Here is a 20,385-nt window from a genome sequence, read left to right on the forward strand (position 1 = left end):
TTGACGTTTGGGTCTCAGACCCAACCTCTCCCTTGCACTCATTTTCTTTGGGAAGCCAGGCTTCTCGTGGCAGCCGTTCTGTGACTTGCCACCTCTTGCCACGGCAGACATTTTGTGGTACAGCCATGGCAGTTTCTCAAATTCTGAAATGTGCCCACAGGCTCAAAAAGTCTAGGAATTCCTGCATCAGTTTTTTTGCTATTATATTGGGCCAAACGCATGTGTGTACAAACACACACACACACCGGCGTCTGCTTCCTTTGTGTATGTGTGTTTTCTCCCCTGTTTTTCGAGACCATGGCGGAGGGTGCGTTTTGCTAATTGCTTTTTGTAAAATGCAACTGCCTTCCTTCCCAATTAAAAAATGCTTCACGCGGCGCACAAAAGGTGCAACGGGAACGTGAAATCTCGAAAAAATCATCAGTGTCTGCCTAAAACTTAGCCAGAGTCTACTAGGGGGTGCAAATTACGTAGGCTTCCTGGTTGAGGTGTGTGTATACAAAGTAAACTGTCTAATGTAATAATTAGTCACAGCAAAACAGACACTTGTGCCATCGTTCACATATAACAAGCATATACTGCTCTGCAAAGCAGTTAAATCACTGTTGGGAGAAGCAAGTTGTACTCTGGCCTCAGGGCTCGACAATATATTAGTTTCAGTAGGCCTAAGCTGACAGTGAATCGGAGGAGAATTTGGGAAACGAAGTTGCCCTCCGAAAAGAAAAGCACCCCTCCTTTCCGCAGTGTTTTGGGGTGGGCGCTGAGAACAGGGTCAAAAGTGTTTGCCTCTGCAAAGTGTAACGGCGGGAGGGGGGTGGATATTGTTGCTGCTTTGAATGGGGTGCTGTTTACTGCGAAGTGGCACCTTTGTACAATTTTGGGCAGGAAATGTCCTGAATTTTTTTTTTGGGGGGGGGGGGCTCCGTGTGACTGCACCTCCTTCGAAGTAAAAGTAGGCCGCCTTAAGCAAGATTCATTGAAACTGTAAGTAGCACCTTGTCTGGCTCAGGTATCTCTGCGTTAGGAAAAGACTGTATCTGTTGAATTTTAGCCTGCAGCGTTAGGAAAAGACTGTATCTGTTGAATTTTAGCCTGCAGCGTTAGGAAAAGACTGTATCTGTTGAATTTTAGCCTGCAGAGGAATTCTGGGAAGGGGCAAAGGGGCAGCCTTATGTCCATTTGCCTTGATGTCTCTCACAGCCCCTTCCCTTTTCTTTCAGCTGCTGAAAATATGCTTTTCTGGCTTTTCCTTCTTTGTCTTCTCGAGCCTACCCACCCCCACCCCACCCCGCTTTTTGTGGTTGACTGCTTCCCGAGATTTCTAATTACTGCAAGCATAGTTCTTTTTTATTTTATTTTTAGCCTCTTCTTGTGCCTCCTTGTTCGGCGCCCGTCTTTCAGGTGAGCTCGTGGATCCTGACAAAATCAGGATGCAAACGGCACGTCTCCTGTCAGAACGCAGCATCTGTCATGGATCAGCACACCCTGGCGGAACATACCTCCGAGGAGGGCATTTCATGAGGGGGCTGCGGGCCGTGTGTGTGTGTGTGTTGGATTTACCTGTTGGACATGCAAGGTTGATAGCAGGCAAGGTTGATAGCAGGTCTAGAAGTTTCTGCTGCTTTGTTCTGGCTCTTTCTTGAGCTGTCCCATCGCAAGGTTCTCCAAGAAAGCAGATGAAGCAAATAACCCCCAAAGCTGCAGCCACAAATCTAGCTATAGTTGCTTTCAACTTCATGCAGGTTGAAGATGGGCAGGGAAAGGGAAAGGTAAAGGGACCCCTGACCATTAGGTCCAGTCGTGTCCAACTCCGGGGTTGCGGCGCTCATCTCGTGTTACTGGCCGAGGGAGCCGGCGTACAGCTTCCAGGTCATGTGGCCAGCATGACAAAAGCCGCTTCTGGCAAACCAGAGCAGCACATGGAAACGTCATTTACTGCACCTTCCCGCTGGAGCGGTACCTATTTATCTACTTGCACTTTGGTGTGCTTTTGAACTGCTAGGTGGGCAGAACCTGGGACTGAGCAACGGGAGCTCACCCCGTCACGGGGATTCAAACCGCCGACCTTCTGATCAGCAAGCCCTAGGCTCTGTGGTTTAACACACAGTGCCACCCAAAACTGCAGCCACAATTCTAGCTGTAGTCGCTTTCAACTTCAGGCAGGTTGAAGATGGGCAGGTACAGGCCTGCAAATGCCACTGTTTTGCGGCGGTGGTCGCATTACCTTTGCAAATACCGGTACTATAAGTTCACTGGTGTTATTAGCCCAGGAAAACTTTTGCTAGCCTTCCCTGCCTCTGCGCTAGCAGTTTCTGGCACTGCAAGGAGGGGCGGGGGACACTTCCCACTTAACAGAAGCTTCCCTGCATGGTTGCCTGGAAACGGTTCTGATTCGCCATAGGAGACCAGATGATTAGCTATTTACAAGCCTCCATTACAAATGTCCAGCTTTTTGTTTGCCTTGGCTAAATTGGTTCCCCAGGGATTCTCCCAGTTCTTTTGTCCTCCCGTGGGTTGCTGCTACTGCTGCTGCTGCTGCTGAGGTTTTTCAAAGGGGAAGGAGCCGGGTTGAAGGAGCGTCTCGGTACCTTTTTGGGGGTGCTGGCTTCAGGAACGCAGCAGGAGCTGATATGCTTCTAACACACCTGTAATTTAGGCATTACAGTTTGAACCAAGGTATAAAATCATCCTTGTTTAAATGGATGTTTTAAAATACATGTCCAAGTTCCTCCATAGCAAAGGGTGTTACATGCATTTCTCTGTGCCCAGGGTTCTTTGCCTAAATACAGAATTGGGAGCCTGGTCATTTTGCAATACTCCTTCTTTGTTTTAATGCAGGGAAGCCAGTCCTTTAAATGCCCACCATTTACCATGTTGCATGTGTAGTTCGCCATTTGTGCTCGGGCGCTTTGTGAGGGCCTGAATTGTCTCTGAATCGCAGACTGTGCAAACGGCTGATTCGCAAAAACCGTTCTTGGACCGTGCTGTTTCCGAGCATTGTGTGTTCGAATGCTTCCCTGCGAAAATGAACACCCGCCGAAAGACAAGCTAGCCTAAGCTAGAAGACGCTGTGTTCCTGACATTTGGTTTTCTAGGGGGATTTTCCCTCTCAACTGGGGGAACATTTAGCCTTGCAGTCGTCCCCCCCACCCCACTTTGCAGTCTGAACTGATATAGTCCAGGAACAGTTTTACGGCAGGCTCTGCTTTCTGCACAGATCAGGCTTGAGTGGTGCCTTGGCATGAGATGCAAACCATCCATCAACTTCCAGTGCGATCCTTGAGCTTTGATCAGGCTCCAGTCTGCTTTCCCCACTTTTGGAGCAGCTGTTCCATCACAGCCCCCATCTCTCTTCCAGGGGGATGGCACTAGGATTCCTAAAATCCCAAGATGCGATGTAACCTCCTTGCAAGTCCAAACTGGAAAACTAATTGCTGTCTCACCGAGAGGGTGCCGAAGGGTGATGGGGTGGGAGTTGTTGTTGTCGTTCAGTCGTTCAGTCGTGTCCGACTCTTCGTGACCCCATGGACCAGAGCACGCCAGGCACGCTTATCCTTCACTGCCTCCCGCAGTTTGGCCAAACTCATGTTAGTAGCTTCGAGAACACTGTCCAACCATCTCACCCTTTGTCGTCCCCTTCTCCTTGTGCCCTCCATCTTTCCCAACACCAGGGTCTTTTCCAGGGAGTCTTCTCTTCTCATGAGGTGGCCAAAGTACTGGAGCCTCAGCTTCAGGATCTGTCCTTCTAGTGAGCACTCAGGGCCGATTTCCTTGAGAATGGATAGGTTTGATCTTCTTGCAGTCCATGGGAGTGGGAGACTGCAAAAAGGCAGCCCATGTAGCATTGTCACCTGCACATGATTTTTAATACCAGGAACTGGTATTTAGCAGAAGCGCACTGCCTCCCGACAGCGGACAGTGACATGTGGCAGATGTGGGCTGAGGCACTCGAATGCAATCCAAAGTGTGCCATCATTTGGGATTGACTTCTGTTTCAGTGTATCTGAAGGAGTGTGCATGCACACGAAAGCTCATACCAAGAACTAACTTAGTTGGTCTCAATAAGGTTGCACTGGAAGGATTTTTTTTATTTTTATTTTTTTGTTTCGATTTTGGCAGACCAACGTGGCTGCCTACCTGTAACCATCATTTGGGGTGAGGGGTTGGGATGGAGGCTAAAACCAAGACAGTGGAAGAGGTGGGCTTTGAGGAGGACTCTGAAGAAAGCTGGCATCCCTTAAGTGGGGGGTGGGGATCCCTTAAGTGTGGGGGGGGGTTGCAGACTGCAACTCCTGTTGTCCCTGACCATGTTTGCTGGTGCTGTTGGGTGCCCAAGAACTTTTGCTTTCCCACCCCGGCTTAGGTGATCTGGAAGGGAGTCCCAGGTAAGAGGGAGAGAGGAAGACGGGAATCATTTCTAGATTTAAGACAAGATGCAGCATTCAGGCTGGGGGAGTGTTTTGGACGCCCATGTGCCGCATTCCCCGGCACTTGTTTTCGGGGCAAAGCATGGGTGGTATGCAAACCACTTCCAGCACGCGCAAGTTTCCTTTCAATAAAGGCAGAATCCCCATCAATCATGCCTTTTGATGGGAGATAGATCACTCGGTTGACAGGCCGTAAATTCCTCACTTTTGAGAACGGCATGACGGTTTCCTGGCACGGTGCATATCTGGCCTCCCCTCCACGAGGCAGAGATGGTATCTCGGTGGCGGAGAGCATGCGCGGGACGCTTTTGGGGGTTTGCTCCCGCCCACTCTTGGTTGGGACTGCACGTGCATCTCCACGTCCAACCTGTTCTGTAAGGACCAGGGGGGGGGGGACACCCGCCACCATGTCCTCCTTTGTTTATCGTGGCTTGTTTGTTCTGTAAGGCAGGAGTTACTTTAAATCTCGGCAAGTGACAAATTTGTGCAAGCCTTTGCTTGTAGCAGGGGCGGGAAGTCGGCAGTTCTCCAGATGTTGTTGGACTACAACTCCCATCATCTGCAGCTAGCCACAGGGGTCGGGGATGATGGGTGATGTGATTCTGTGTTTTTGGTGTGATTCAGAATCAAACTGGGCAATAGTCAGCAATGAGTATTCCCGAAAACAACCACCAGTTAGATGGTGTTTTCTGACTGTATCTCTCTCTCTCCCTTTCTCAAATGTGCAAAAGTAATAAAATGATGCTAACTGATACTCTGTGGGCCTTGGAGACAAGGGTAAGGAGCTGCAGTAGTCATAATGTCTAGCTTTGACTCTTGCATTGAGAGCAGGAAGGTCCCAGCCAAGTTGGGTGACTGTGACGGAGAAGGTTTGTTCCACAGAAGGGTGCCAAGGCTGCAGCGACAAACAAATTTGTCAATTCCACTTCCCATCCAATTCTCACTATTCCCAGCCTCAAGTTTGCCACGTTTTTGCATCAGCTCGCGGTTTCATTTTTTTAAGGGAAAAGTCCTCGAGAAAACTCAACAGCAGTTTAGCACACTTTACTGCTCATCTACACATTTCCAAGGCAGTTTTGCCTCGTGCACACGTTTTTTTTTTTGCAAGCAATCTCCCCTACCATAACACATTTCTGTACGTTGACAAAAACAACAACAACCATGTGCACTTTTTATGTTCCCCTAACGCATGTACGTATTTTGTATACTGCCTTGCAAAATTCCGAGAAATGGCAGGTTTAGAAGGACAGCTGTGTTTCAGTTTGCACATTGTTTCAGGAAGTACAAGCTAGGGAGATTTGCATCAATATGTGAACCGAACCGAACTAACTGCGCCCCACAGGGTAAACCCTTGTGGCTGGCTTCCTCGACCCCTTTCCCCATACTGCCCGGTCTCTCGTGATACCTCTTTACAAGGACAAGTACTCAAAGCCTTTTTAATAAGACAACCAGTCATGAACTGGGGTCTAGTTTTGTGGTGTGTGCTTGCTGTGCTGCTGGAACTCAGCTGTGTTATAAACTCTTGCGGCCGCACAACTGTTTTTGCCATGCACCTGATTTTGCCCCGGACCCTTCCTCTCTCTCTCTCTCTCTCTCTCTCTCTCTCTCTCTCTCTCAGCTGATGTTATCAAATTGCTAGTGTTTGGTCCTCCGTGTCAAATGCCCATCTTTCTCTTGTCTCGGATGCCGGCACGCTGCAGAATGGCCTGGCGCTACTTGGGGTCAACCGTCTTTGGTTACGGCCCTGACAAAAATCCCAAACGAGCTGTTGTTCATTCTCTCTCTCTCTCTCTCTCTCTCTCTCTCTCTCTCTCTCTGTTCACCCCCAAGGCTGAGGCTGGGACTTGGGAGGCTCTTTGGGGAATGCTGACAGGGAGGTTTTGGCTGTTAATCCGCTGCTGGAATGTCTGCCAGACGGTCAAATTCTTCCCCCCTATTTTTTGAAACAGCACAAGTGAGCAGCGCATGGGAAGCTGCCTCCCTGCTCTTCTCTTGCTGGATAAACCTGCTTCAGCCTTCACCGCCCTAGTCATGGGGAAAGCACTGCTTTCTGTGCCAGTACTGCCAAAGTCTGGGAGAAGTTGGGGGGGGGGGAGAGAAGAGAGAGAGAGCTTTTCCTGCCTCTTCCTCCAGGTCTGCACAGAAGTGAGGAATGGGAGAGGTCAAAAGGGTGGAGGGAGGGCAGTCATTAGGGTAGACCAAGCGTGTAACTCCAGGGAAATCTCCTTTCTGAAGGCAAAACAGCCCTAAAGTTCAACCGTAACAAGGACCTTTGTTGTCCTGCAATCTTCCCCACATCCCATTCCATCCCAGGGTTAAGTTTTCTCTTAACTTTTTCTTTTTTAAAAAAAGAAAAAAGAAATGATCTCTAGGGGCTTGTGTTATTTGTAGGTTTCTGGTTCTCTTGTTTCTTCCTCTCCTCCTTCAAGTGCCAGGGCTTAGCTCTGGAACCTGTCGAAGGCAGCGGTGGCATGTCCCAGAAAAGTGCCATCCGCTGGGCCAACACAGGCAGCATCCCCATAACTGGCCGCAGGTGAAAATTCATTCTGTGGGCGACCCGGTTCGCTGTAATCTATCTGCTCCCTCGTTTTTCCGTGCCAGGCTAGGGAGTGTGCCAAGCTGAAGGTCCCCTTTGCTGTTTTCCAGAAGGGGAATGGTCTCTTCCGGTGTAATTTGACACACGCGTTGCTGTAACAAGTTTTATTTTGTTTGTATTTGTTCAGTTTGCATACCGCCTTTCACCCGTAGATCCCGCCGCCGTTCACAGTATAAAAACACAAAATATATAATAAGTGCCAGAACAAAAACAAACCAATAACCCAATGACGTTAATGAGAGTTCTCGGTCTACTGCTGATCTTAATCTTTTGAATGGTTCTTTCAAACTGCTTTTTGCCCATAATTTTATTTGTGTAACTCCTTGGGTTAAAGCCTGCATGAGGTTTTCATTTTTTTTTTACTTTTACAATCAAGCGGTGTAGAAATAAAACAAATAACTTTGTGCAACAGTGACCTCCAAGTTGTGTGTTTCTCTCTCCCCCCCCCCCCTAGAAACTCTGATGGATACGAAGTGGGTGACGTCTGAGTTGGCGTGGACGGCTCATCCGGAGACTGGGGTAAGATGTTCCATTTGCCAAAGGGGCCTGGGTTAGAACCAGACGTGGGCAGAAATATGAGCCACACTGCTTTTGTCTGTCTTTCCTCTCCTGTGCGTCTCCACAACTTAGGTTTAGCTTAATCAATAGAGCATGAGACTCTTGATCTCATGGTCGTGGGTTCGAATCCTGCATCGGGCAAAATATCCCTGCATTGCAGGGGGTTGGACTAAATGACCCTCGTGGTCCCTTCCTACTCTACAGCTCTGTGATACGTGGATTCACCTGCTACTCCCAAATACTTTTTTGGGGGCGGCCCCAAAATTGCAACTCATTACCAAACTTATCTCATTATACATGACAAAGCTATCTTTAGCCATCTCACCCCTTGCTTTTTCCTTTAGGACTAATTGCAGTCGTTAATAGTCATCAACAGGTTTTCCACACCCATCAGCCAATCCCCCATTCCCACCACCCTTCTGAGTAATACCCCTCCTCACTCCCTCACTATATTTAAGGATCTGGTGACTTCTGTTTCAGTGTATCTGAAGAAGTGTGCATGCACACGAAAGCTCATACCAAGAACAAACTTAGTTAGTCTCTAAAGTGCTACTAGAAGGATTTTTTGTTTTTTTATTTTGTTTTCCCAAATACTGCTTCAGCCACCCATGTGAATTCCTATCAATTGCAATGAGGGTAGCCCAAGAAGGCCACTTAGACCTATAAAAACCATAGAAATCAATCATTTGCAGAATTTGCCTCCAGGGGCGAGTAGGGCCTTCTGTGCAGTATGCACCAGGGCTGTGCTCATTCACATCAAACCATAGTTAAACAATAACTATGGTTTAACATGACATGTGAGCACAGACTTTAAAAAAAAAATCATAAAATGTTATAAGAACTTCTGCTTCAGACTTACTGTAACCCATTTTTTTTTTTAAGTCCACCCCCTGCAATGCCAGAATTTGCAGGCAGAGGTTTGTGTAGCAGTGGCTGCTAAAGGAGGAAGTGGGATAAGTAAGGGGCAGTAGGTTGTGTGTAGGGAGAAGCTGTTTCTAGAGCCTGTGAAGGGAAAAGACAGAGGTCACCATAACAGGGAACCAAAAGATTGATTCTTCGGGGAACTGTAGTCACGCGCAGAATAACCATAGGTGATTTCTTAAAAGTTTGTGCTCCCGTGTCATGTTAAAAACCATAGTTATTGTTTAACACTGGTGTAATGTGAATGAGCTGCGCCATAGTGCATTCTGTTCAAAAAAGAGAGCTCCGCTTTGCTTCTCCCCTGCTTGCTCCTGGAGCAGCAAGCCACAAGTCTTTGCTCGTTGCGTCGACCGAAACTGAGCTCATGGGTTTGTTTTCCCCAAAGATGCCACAAGCAACAAGCCCAAGAACAAACCTTGGCTACAGCTCATGGTTTGTTTGGAAAGAAGCAAACCATTAGCCCAGGTTCAAACTAGCACAGCAAGTTGAGTTGTGAGGCTTGTTGTTCCTGATGCAGCTAGGAGTGTGGTAAGAATGAACCGGGGACATTTGAGTAGCATTCATAGAATCATAGAGTTGGAAGAGACCACAAGGGCCATCCAGTCCAACCCCCTGCCAAGCAGGAAACACCATCAAAGCATTCCCGACAGATGGCTGTCAAGCCTCTGCTTAAAGACCTCCAAAGAAGGAGACTCCACCACACTCCTTGGCAGCAAATTCCACTGCTGAACAGCTCTTACTGCCAGGAAGTTCTTCCTAATGTTTAGGTGGAATCTTCTTTCTTGTAGTTTGAATCCATTGCTCCGTGTCCGCTTCTCTGGAGCAGCAGAAAACAACCTTTCACCCTCCTCTATATGACATCCTTTTATATATTTGAACATGGCTATCATATCACCCCTCAACCTTCTCTTCTCCAGGCTAAACCTACCCGGCATGCTGTTGGTTCATATTAAACTATAGTTGCAATGTGTTAACCATACAGATATTTCTGCAAGCAGTAAGAAATGCCCTTTAATGATTTTATTATTTTATTTTTAAAGGGAGCCGGTTTTGTGCCATTAGCCTTGTCCTGCTTCTGCAGAAAATATTGGGTGTGTAGAATTATAAGAAGCCTTGAGGGAGTTTCAGGGACTGATACATGTCAGCTGTCATCATTCTGTCAAACTCTAGCATGACCAAAGAGCAGGACCCAGAATAGGAATGTTCATAAGGAGCAGATTTAATGACTGGGGTCACCAGGGCCAGAGAGAGAGAGTTTAGCCACCTCAGTACACTCTTTTATTTTATCCTATATATAGTGGACGCGGGTGGTGCTGTGGTCTAAACCACAGAGCCTAGGGCTTGCCGATCAGAAGGTAGGCGGTTTGAATCCCCGTGACGCGGTGAGCTCCCATTGTTTGGTCCCAGCTTCTGCCCAACTAGCAGTTTGAAAGAACTCCAAAGTGCAAGTAGATAAATAGGTACCACTCCGGCAGGAAGGTAAATGGCGTTTCCGTGTGCTGCTCTTGTTTGCCAGAAGAGGCTTAGTCGTGCTGGCCACATGACCCGGAAGCTGTCTGCGGATAAACGCCAGCTCCCTCGGCCTATAGAGCGAGATGAGCGCCGCAACCCCAGAGTCGGACACGACTGGACCTAATGGTCAGGGGTACCTTTTCCTTTACTATATACAGTGGTACCTCGGTTTACGAACTTAACCCGTTCCTGAAGTCTGTTCTTAAACCAAATCCATTCTTAAACCGAGGCACACTTTCCCTAATGAGGCCTCCCGCCGCCAGTGCCCTTCCACCATTCGGCTTCTGTTCGTAGACCAAGGTAAAGTTCTCTAACTGGAACACTACTTCTGGTTTTGCGGAGTTCATAAACCGATTAGTTTGTTAACAGGACTGTTCGTAAACCTAGGTATCACTGTAGTTGGATGGTCTCTCCATTCAGTTCTATGGGACAAATTAAACTGCAGCCTCCCCCGTTGCACAGGCTGGCCTAGTCTGCTCATTCGGGGATTCCCCTCTCGTGTATTTGCACATAAGCGTGTACACGCACGCCTGTGTGCGATGCATCTTTGTGCAGCATATGCAGAGATGCACTGCGCCACCATCAGGGTATATACACCTGTAGTATATGCAGATATGAGCACACACAGAACACTTGCCTAAATGGCCTTGGCCTTCTCGGTAGTAGTGCCCGCCCTGTGGAACGCCCTCCCATCAGATGTCAAAGAGATAAACAACTACCTGACATTTAGAAGAAGACATCTGAAGGCAGCCCTGTCTAGGGAAGTTTTTAATCTGTGGCATTTTAATGTATTTTTAATCTTTGTTGGAAGCTGCCCAGAGTGGCTGGGGTACAAATAAATTATTATTATTATTATTACCATAACCAGATATTTGCTAGCAAATAATAAGCGACAACAAAAATGGGCGATCTTGGTTTGATCCTTTCCTCATAACATCCAAACGTGTCCTGGGGCCACTGACCTCCTGTTTGTTCACCAACCAATATTGCCGAATTGTGCTGCTCATTAATAGCGTTATTGACTTCATGACCACAACAAAAGGCTGTTGCAAGTTGTTGCAGGCAGACGCTGCATGACTTCATCTCTTGCCACAGCTTTCCCTTTTGTTTCTGCGCTTTGGTGGGGTTTTTTGCTACCACCCATGAGAACTAGAAACTTGATCCCTCCCTTCCCCCCAATATATCATCCCCCCCCCCACTCCCCCAAGCAATGAAAGCTGTGCATTGGAGGGGCGGGGAATGTTCTTCTCTCCAGGCAAGTTTTCAGCAAATCTTCCTCACCCTCCAGCTTCCCCGCCAATTGCATTATGGGGCCAGGGCCTCCTGTTTGGGAGCCAGGGATGAGAGCTCTGTTCCAGGCCAAGTTTGCATTTCCTCCTGGAACATTTTCCGTGGGCTGCATGTCAGTGTTGGGTGTGGCCAGAGGCAAAACTGGGTGAATCAGTGAATTGGGACTCTTAACGGTCAGCTACGTTCCAGCCGTGCAAAACCAGATTTTAATATTCTAGTACGAAAACGGCACGGATCAACTGCCTAGAGTTGCCTGCCTTCACATACGTTCCAGTTCTGGCTTTGAGATGGAGCCAAGATCGCTAACGGATGATGCCCATGCAGATTTGGTTTCTTAATTTCACCCTGCCTTCTCTCCGAGGCTTGTGTGTTCCTGTCTCTGCAGCTAATCCCACCTGCAACGGCTATTAGTGCCGATTTAACAGGAGAGTGGGGGCCTTAGCTCTGCAGTGGGGAGCATAATTTTGCAAGTAGCACATCCCAGGTTCAGTCCTGGCATCTCCACTCTGAGGATGTTGCAGTTGACCGGCGGGGAAAAGGCTTAAGCCTGGATACCTTGGGGTGTCTCTCTGGCAAAGAAGGCAACCCAGGAGTGAAGCCAGCTGCCAGGGGGGGGGCTCTGTGCCCTGATGTCAAGTGGGCTTGTTGGCTTCCCAGTGGCAACTGGTTGGCCACAGTGGGAAACAGAATGCTGGTTTAGGAACACAGGGGGGCTGCATTGCACTGAGTCAGATCTAGCTCAGTCTGTTCTGATCGGCAGTGGCTCTCCAGGGTTTTGGGTGGAGGTCTTTCCCTGCCATACCTGGAGGTGCTGGGAACTGAGCATGGGACCTCCCACATTCAAAGCAAATACCCTACCACTGAGCTACGGTGTATGGCGGCAACCTTTATGTCCTTGCATCCAAACTTTCCAGTAGCAAACAGGTTATGTTTGGAAGAATCTCAGCTATATGCCTGGGTGTCCTGCTTTGCTTTGCCCTTCTTAGAGTGGGTTGAATTTTTCAGTTTTCAAATTCAAAAAATGAGGGGTGCTAAAAAGCTGAAACATTACTCGGGAAATCCAATGGTGTTTTTGGTTAAATTAATGTGATTTCGCTTTGCTTGGTAAGTAGAATGTGTGTGAAATTGCACAGATTGCGTTAAAACTGCAAATACCTGCAGTTATATTATATATTACTATTATCAGTATTTATAATTATTTTTATTTAGCATTACCTGACATTTTAATGAGGTCAAATATAAAATTCGCTGGTTTTCCAAAAGCAGTTTATGCACTTCTTAATCAGATGCAGGCTTGCCAAGCCAAAAGTTATCCCAATCAGAAAAATAACAGCAGGTTTGAATTCCTCGCACCCAAGCACATTTTTTTCTAGGAGAAAAAAATTGCAAAAAAGTAAGCCCCCCCCCCCAAAAAAACAACAACACGCCCTACTTAGCCATGCCTTCCCTTTCTCTCGTTAAAAACAAAGAAATAATAATGGACCGGTGTCATTTAATTTTGTGCAGTGGGAAGAAGTCAGCGGCTACGACGAGGCCATGAACCCAATCCGGACGTATCAGGTGTGCAACGTGCAAGAAATGAACCAGAACAACTGGCTGCGCACCCAGTTCATCGAGCGCCACGACGTCCAGCGCGTCTACGTGGAGCTGAAATTCACGGTGCGCGACTGCAACAGCATCCCCAACATCCCCGGCTCTTGCAAAGAGACCTTCAACCTCTTCTACTACGAGTCGGACACGGACTCTGCCTCTGCCTCCAGCCCCTTCTGGATGGAAAACCCTTACGTCAAAGTGGATACAATTGCCCCCGACGAGAGCTTCTCGAAGCTGGAGTCCGGCCGGATGAACACCAAGGTGCGCAGCTTCGGGCCCCTTTCCAAGAATGGCTTCTACTTGGCTTTCCAGGACCTGGGAGCTTGCATGTCGCTCATCTCCGTCCGTGCCTTCTACAAAAAGTGCTCCAGCACAATCGCTGGCTTTGCCGTTTTCCCCGAGACCTTGACTGGAGCGGAGCCGACCTCCTTGGTCATTGCTCCAGGCACCTGCATCCCCAATGCGGTGGAAGTGTCCGTGCCCTTGAAACTCTACTGTAATGGCGACGGGGAGTGGATGGTACCCGTGGGAGCTTGCACCTGTGCTGCTGGGTACGAACCGGCTATGAAGGAGACTCAGTGCCTAGGTAAGTAGTGGCCTCCTTCCTGGCGTTCCTTGGTTGCGTGTGTTGGGACTGTTGCTTTCGTTCACGGCTGCTTTGCCCAATGTATGCTGCGGGTGTAGACATTTCGGCACTCGAGGGAAAAAATCTTAACTCTCTCTTTCCCAGCGCCTCCATCCCCAAGGGTCAAAAAATGAATTAAGTTAGGACTTCCGCCAGCTGGACCAAGTGTCTCACCTGACTCATAGTTGTTGTTGTTCAGTCGTTCAGTCGTGTCCGACTCTTCGTGACCCCATGGACCAGAGCACGCCAGGCACACCTATCCTTCACTGCCTCTCGCAGTTTGGCCAAACTCATGTTAGTAGCTTTGAGAACACTGTCCAACCATCTCATCCTCTGTCGTCCCCTTCTCCTTGTGCCCTCCATCTTTCCCAACATCAGGGTCTTTTCCAGGGAGTCTTCTCTTCTCATGAGGTGGCCAGAGTACTGGAGCCTCAACTTCAGGACCTGTCCTTCTAGTGAGCACTCAGGGCCAATTTCCTTGAGAATGGATAGGTTTGATCTTCTTGCAGTCCATGGGACTCTCAAGAGTCTCCTCCAGCACCATAATTCAAAAGCATCAATTCTTCGGCGATCAGCCTTCTTTATGGTCCAGCTCTCACTTCCGTACATTACTACTGGGAAAACCATAGCTTTAACTATACGGACCTTTGTCGGCAAGGTGATGTCTCTGCTTTTTAAGATGCTGTCTAGGTTTGTCATGGCTTTTCTCCCAAGAAGCAGGCGTCTTCTAATTTCGTGACTGCTGTCACCATCTGCAGTGATCATGGAACCCAAGAAAGTGAAATCTCTCACTGCCTCCATTTCTTCCCCTTTTATTTGCCAGGAGGTGATGGGACCTCATAGTAGGGCCGGCTCATTGTTAATGGTGTATACACCATCACGTCAGTCTTAGCTTTTGCCTTCGCATACAACACTGTGCAAGAATCTTGAGGCTGGAGCACTGGCAGCCGCCAACAAGAGTGGGGCAAAGGGGCATGTCATGGACTGGTTGGAAGGCAGCAGAGGCAAAGAGCCTTTTAAGGTCTCTAGAGTCCGTACTGTTTTTCAGGGCTTTATATGATCAAAACCAGCACCTTGTCCTTCGCTCTGGAACGATGCCACCAACCCAGGTTCCTGCTCTCTCTTTCTTTATGCAGCTGACAGCTCACAGATGCCAGAAGTGTGCGCGCACACCACACACCTTTGAGCCTGACCTCCTGACATTCTTAGCTTTAAAATTAAAAGGTCTGTGTTTCTGGGTCAGAGCCTGGGCGCATAAAAGCCTCCGAGATTTACACTGGCCTTGTCTCACTTAATACCTTCTGCCATGGCGAATGTCTGGTGGGTGTTTGAAAGTCTAGCAGGTAGCCAGCGATGCTATAGGAAACAGCTTATCTCTGCTTTCTTCCGTAGCACTCTTCCCCCCCCCTCCAATTCCTCTGGTCATAGAACGCTTATTTCAGTGTCTGGAGGTTATCTCCCAAAGTGTAAATCCAATTGACTCTGAATCAAAGAAAGCCTTGTGGTATTGTCACTGCGAGGTGGTGCTGGGGTACTGAGGAGCAGCCGTCCGTGGCTTGGAGGGGTAGCCAGAGAAGCAAAAGAGTCAGCACTGCCTGCTGCCGGCTTCGAGGCTGCGAACCTGGAATCGTAGAACCGTAGGGTTTGAAAAGGGACCACAGGGGTCATCTAGTCCAACCCGCTGCAGTGAAGGAGTCGCAGCTAAAGAATCCCTGACAGCTGGCCACCCGACCCCTGTTTAGAAACCTCCAAGGAAGGAGAGCCCACCAGTTTCTCAGGTAGTCTTGCTCTCAGGAAGTTCTTCCTCGCGTTTAGTCCGAATCTCCTTTCTTGTAAAACCTGTTCTTTTGAAAAACATGCCTGTAAAACATGGCACCTGCACGAGGACATTGACTCACGCTCTGGTGTTTTGCTTTGTTTTGTGTTACAGGTAGGTAGCCGTGTTGGTCTGCCATAGTCAAAACAAAATAAAAAATAAAAAAATTCCTTCCAGTAGCACCTTAGAGACCAACTAAGTTTGTTCTTGGTATGAGCTTTCATGTGCATGCACACTTCTACACGAAAGCTCATACCAAGAACAAACTTAGTTGGTCTCTAAGGTGCTACTGGAAGAAATTTTTTAATTTTGTTTTGTTTTGTGTGTGTGTGTTTTAGTGTTTTTGTAGGGAATGCAAAGTATATGATCACATTAGCACTTAATCACAGCTGCAAAAGATCTGGGTACTTGGAGAGCAGGGAAAATGGGGGAAAGGAGACAGAGAGAGAGAGAGAGAGAGAGATAGGAGGTCTCTCCTATTGTGCTGCTCCTTCGCTCAGGCTGGCAGAGTGTGAATTCTGCCTGCTCCGGAGCCAACAATGGAAGACTCGTTTCTTTGGGAAGTCCCTGAGTGCGTCCGAGTGTTTGCCTCACATTGCTCTGAATTTTTGAACAAGGAGAAGCCGCCTGAGCTGCATCTACCGGCTCTAGAGCTCAGAGCGGTACAAGTGACCACTGCAAAAGGGAAGATTGGCAGGAATCTTGCCTTATACTGGCTAGCTCCTGACTGCTGGCACTGACTGGCAGCAGCTGCTCAGGATTTCAGGCGTATGACTTTCCCAGCAGATACCCAGAGATGCTGGGAAGTGATCCTGGGACCTCCTGCAGACAAACCCAAGAACTCCCTGACCTACAGCCCTTCCCAAAGGGCCAGGAGCAATTGCCCCTGGATTTGTAGAGCATATCCTGCCCTTTGGCGGTATCGAACTTTTAAGCCGCAGCCGGTCTCTGGTGGAAGTCTCTTCCTGATTCTTTTGGTGGTCTGGAAGGAGAACTAATTCTCCTGTGCGCAATGTTTTGTTTCAGTCCATTAACTTTCCACTCCCACTTAATCACCTTTAGGGTAATTTTTGGGTGATTACTATTTTGCTTCCGCGAATGGGAAACGGAGGCTGGTTCTGTGTCGTGTCCAAGGCAGCCAAGGGGACTTGCTGTTGACGTGAGGAGTAGGCTTAAGTCACTCGCCTACCTCGGAGGGTTGTTGTTGGGGATGAAATGAGGGGCTGAGCAGGGAGAACTGTGTCTGCTGCCTTGAGCTATTCGGTGGGATTTAAAAAAGAAATGCAATAAATGAAGAAATTGATCCTGAAAGAGCAGTAGAGTTTGGGCCGCAACCGCGTGCCAGGGAGTAAGCTCCATTCAAGTCAATTGGACTTTCTTCTGAGTAGACAGGCATCAGATTGCGCTCTTAATTGTTCTCCTTCCCCCTGCAAACAAAACAAAACCCAACCAGGTATTTAATGTCTGCTCTTAACTTGCTCTGACTTCTCCAAGCCTTCAGGAGTGAGCAAACTGGGACTCCTAAATCAATCAGTCAAGAGAACCTGCGTAGGCAAGGGGAGGAGAATGAGGGTGCCTGCAGGGGAGGCTGCAGCGACAACAAGAACTGCTGAATATTTGGCACTGGTGGCTGCCAAGATTTACCTCTGGAGGGTTATTCTCAGGGAAAGAGCTTCTGCAAAGCCTGAGCTTAGTGGGTATGATCCTGCCGGGTCATGCCACGTGTAGAGGAGGCGGAGAACCTCAGGCTCAGGGCCCAGATGTGGCCCTCTAGACCTCTCTGTTAGGCCTTTGGAACTCTGCTTAGGCCACACACCCGCCCCAGCCACATTCTCTTTCTCCGGGCCACTCTCCATGCCGGCCTTTGCTCCATAGCTTAGGTGGTAGAGCACGAGGCTCTTAATCTCAGGGTTGCGGGTTTGAGCCCCATGTTGGCTGAAAGAGACCTGCATTGCAGGGGATTGGACTAGATGATCCTTGCGGTCCCTCCCAACTCTAAAAAATTTAAGATTCACAACCTCCTTGAGCGTTCTTGCCTGGCTGGAATGTGTCTTTGGACTCTAATAGTGACTTTGTTTGCCTGATTGATGTGTGGGGCGTGTGATTTGTGTGTGTGTGGAAACTAGCCCACTTGAAGAAAATGGCCTTCTTTTCTGTTTGCCCTCCAGAATCTGGTATACACAGGTTTACTGCATCTGTACATGGAGGTTCGGTTTAGCTGTCATGGCCGATAGACGAATTCCCCATGTGGATGTTGTTGTTTCTTCTCCATCTTTTGGGAATGAATTCCATAAGCGAACCATGTGTTCATCCTCCTAAGTGATTCCCCACCCCACCCCCAGTTAGATTTGATACTGTTGGTGCAAAACACAGGTGGGAAATCTGTGGCCCATGTATCCTGCAGCCCATAATGCCATGCAGGTGCCAAGTAAGGTGGGGAATGGGGTGGGAGGCAAGCAGAGGGTGGTGTTGAGGGTGTCCCCACCACTTCAGACTCCATCCCTGATTGCTGGTGGTATGAGACTCCTAAAATATATTATTAAGCCCAAGGCAACGTGGACCTTTGGCAGGGAAAGGGTTACCCACTATTGGTGTAAAATGTGTGAATATTTGAAACTACAAAGCAAGTCGCTGGTCATGAGATAGGTAAAAACACCATAATACAAGTTGCTGTGATGTAATTTTTTACTGGTGGGTAAAAATCTGGCTGGTTAGGTGGCACCACCCACAGCTCTGTGCTGGGTCTTAATGTTTTTGTCTGATCAAAATAGGCCAAGCTATCTTCCATACAGTTTGTCTGACCTTTCCTCCCGTTTTCTACCTCCCTATATCATAGGGGAGGGACGCGGGTGACGCTGTGAGTTAAACCACAGAGCCTAGGGCTTGCCGATCAGAAGGTCGGCGGTTTGAATCCCCGCGACAGGGTGAGCTCCCGTTGCTCAGTCCCAGCTCCTGCCAACCTAGCAGTTTGAAAGCACATCAAAGTACAAGTAGATAAATAGGTACTGCTCTGGCGGGAAGGTAAACGGCGTTTCCGTGCGCTGCTCTGGTTCGCCAGAAGCGACTTAGTCATGCTGGCCACATGACCCGGAAGCTGTACGCCGACTCCCTTGGCCACTAAAGCGAGATGAGTGCCGCAACCCCAGAGTCGTCCGCGACTGGACCTAATGGTCAGGGTTCCCTTTACCTTTTTATATCATAGGGGTCTCATGGCCCTGCCCCAGGCAGATATTACGTACCAGAATTCGTAAGTTCGGGTCCATGCGTTCTGCCATCTTGCCTCGCTGCGTTCAGCCATTTTGTCGGACAAGGCAAGAAATGATTCGGCAGCATGCTCTCAGCCCCTTTTGGATGCCTGCTAAAGTTTTGACAGGTGTAGACTTTGCTACGATATCCAGTTCATCATCTAGGCAGGTTCTTGGCACAGATCCAGTACAAATCTTCATTTGCTACTTTGTGCGCTGGGTAATTTAACAGAAAAAGAAGGGGGGGTAAGATGCGTGTACATGTGTGTGTCTTCTTGTGCCTTTAAAGCTGGAGATCTTCCATATGAAGGTTTCATGTCCGTAAATGGAAACAGATTTTAAGGATTTGCAGCGCCTTGAAGTTTGCCAGATTTCCTGTAAGTTGTGATGGGACTTTGAAAATGTTCACATATTCCTTGGGCAAATCTGAAATAGAGCTGGCTCTCCACTCGCTCTTCCTTCCCAACTCTCTTTTTAAGAGAGGGATTCGTGAATCTTCTGCTTAAATGCAGCCCCAAAAAATCCTCCCATAAAAGGCTTGCGTGTGAAATCATAATTCGCAAGCCTAACGTTCACTCCTGGGGGAGAGGAGAGGATACCAGCGGTCTTGTTAGCCGCACACTGCAAAGTATCACTGGTTTTTAATTCAGTGTTGCAAGGAATAAATCGCACAGCCCTACCGGGTGCGGGGGGGAATACTACCCCAGATAGTTAACTTTGCCATTCATTATTATAAAATTGATTCCTCCAACATGATCAGTTCACTGTACATTGCAATCCCGTCCGCTTTACAACAGCCCTGTAAGGTAGGCTGAGAAAAAGTATTGTCCGGTGTAGTACCCTTAACTCCAAATGGACCACCCCTGTGGTCCTCCAGGTGGTGGACTTGCAACTTCCATTAGCCCTGACCCTTGCAGGCTGGCTGGGGATGGTGTGAGTTGGAGGTCCATAGCATGGGGAGGGTCACCAACCCCAACCCCTTCGCTTGCCACTGCAAGTACGCAGGGAGAGCAGGCTATTCCTGTGCGCAAAATCTGTCTTGCCTGGCAATCGGGACGCAGTTCTCTGTAGCCAGACACAGCCAGGTAGTTGGCCCAGCGCTGACAAGCCTCTCCTTAAATAGCACTGAAGTCAGGGGACGGGGGAAGATACAGAAGTGTTGTGTGGTTAAGAATGAAATACCCCAGGCTATGATACTGTGGAGTCGCAGGTTTCAGTTGCCACATCTGAGCAAACGGTGTGTGCTGCTTAACATGCTTCCTGGAGTCAGCAGCTTTGGGTTTTTCTGCCCACAGAAAAGCTATCAGCGATAGAACGTTAATAAACACCGCAGCTTCTGTCGAGTAACGCCAGCTTGGCTTGGAAAGCCTTCCGACTGGTTCTCGGAGAAGAGGGGTTGTTGCGTTGTTAGCAGAAAGCGGGGTGGGTAGGGAAGCACGAGGGAGAGGGGGACTGAGGGGCGAGGCACCCCAGAAGCAGAGGGGCTGAAGGGAGAATGGCAGGCTGTCTTTAAAACCGGGTGCTGAGCTTGGGGGACGGGAGACGGAGAGGCTCGGGGAGCACAAAGTCGGTGAATTGGGAGTTTCCTATTCTCTGCTTCCGGTTCTTCAGACAGTTGCCGATCCTGAGTCCCGCGACTGCTGAGCTTGCTGAAGAATCTCTGGGGGAATAATGTGTGTGCTTAGCACCCGGAACTGTCGAGTCCTGGGTTCAAACCCTTTTGGGTGGCTTCGAAAGAGGATCAGACAAATTCTAATGGCGATTGGTGGCTACGATCCGCAGTGACTATATTCTGCCACCAC

The 20,385-nt window shown here is 48.7% G+C and overlaps 1 protein-coding gene across 2 annotated transcripts in view; it reads left to right on the forward strand.

Moving 5' to 3' along the window:
• Positions 1–20,385, forward strand: part of EPHB3 (EPH receptor B3) — a 90,429-nt gene that overhangs the window by 29,745 nt on the left and 40,299 nt on the right. For both annotated transcript variants that reach the window (XM_033150755.1, XM_033150756.1), the window contains exons 2-3: positions 7,478–7,542; positions 12,811–13,483. In XM_033150755.1, the coding sequence (XP_033006646.1) occupies positions 7,478–7,542; positions 12,811–13,483 (738 nt within the window). The remainder of the gene's footprint in view (positions 1–7,477; positions 7,543–12,810; positions 13,484–20,385) is intronic.

Source organism: Lacerta agilis, chromosome 5 (genome assembly GCF_009819535.1).
Source record: "Lacerta agilis isolate rLacAgi1 chromosome 5, rLacAgi1.pri, whole genome shotgun sequence".
Taxonomy (NCBI): domain Eukaryota; kingdom Metazoa; phylum Chordata; class Lepidosauria; order Squamata; family Lacertidae; genus Lacerta; species Lacerta agilis.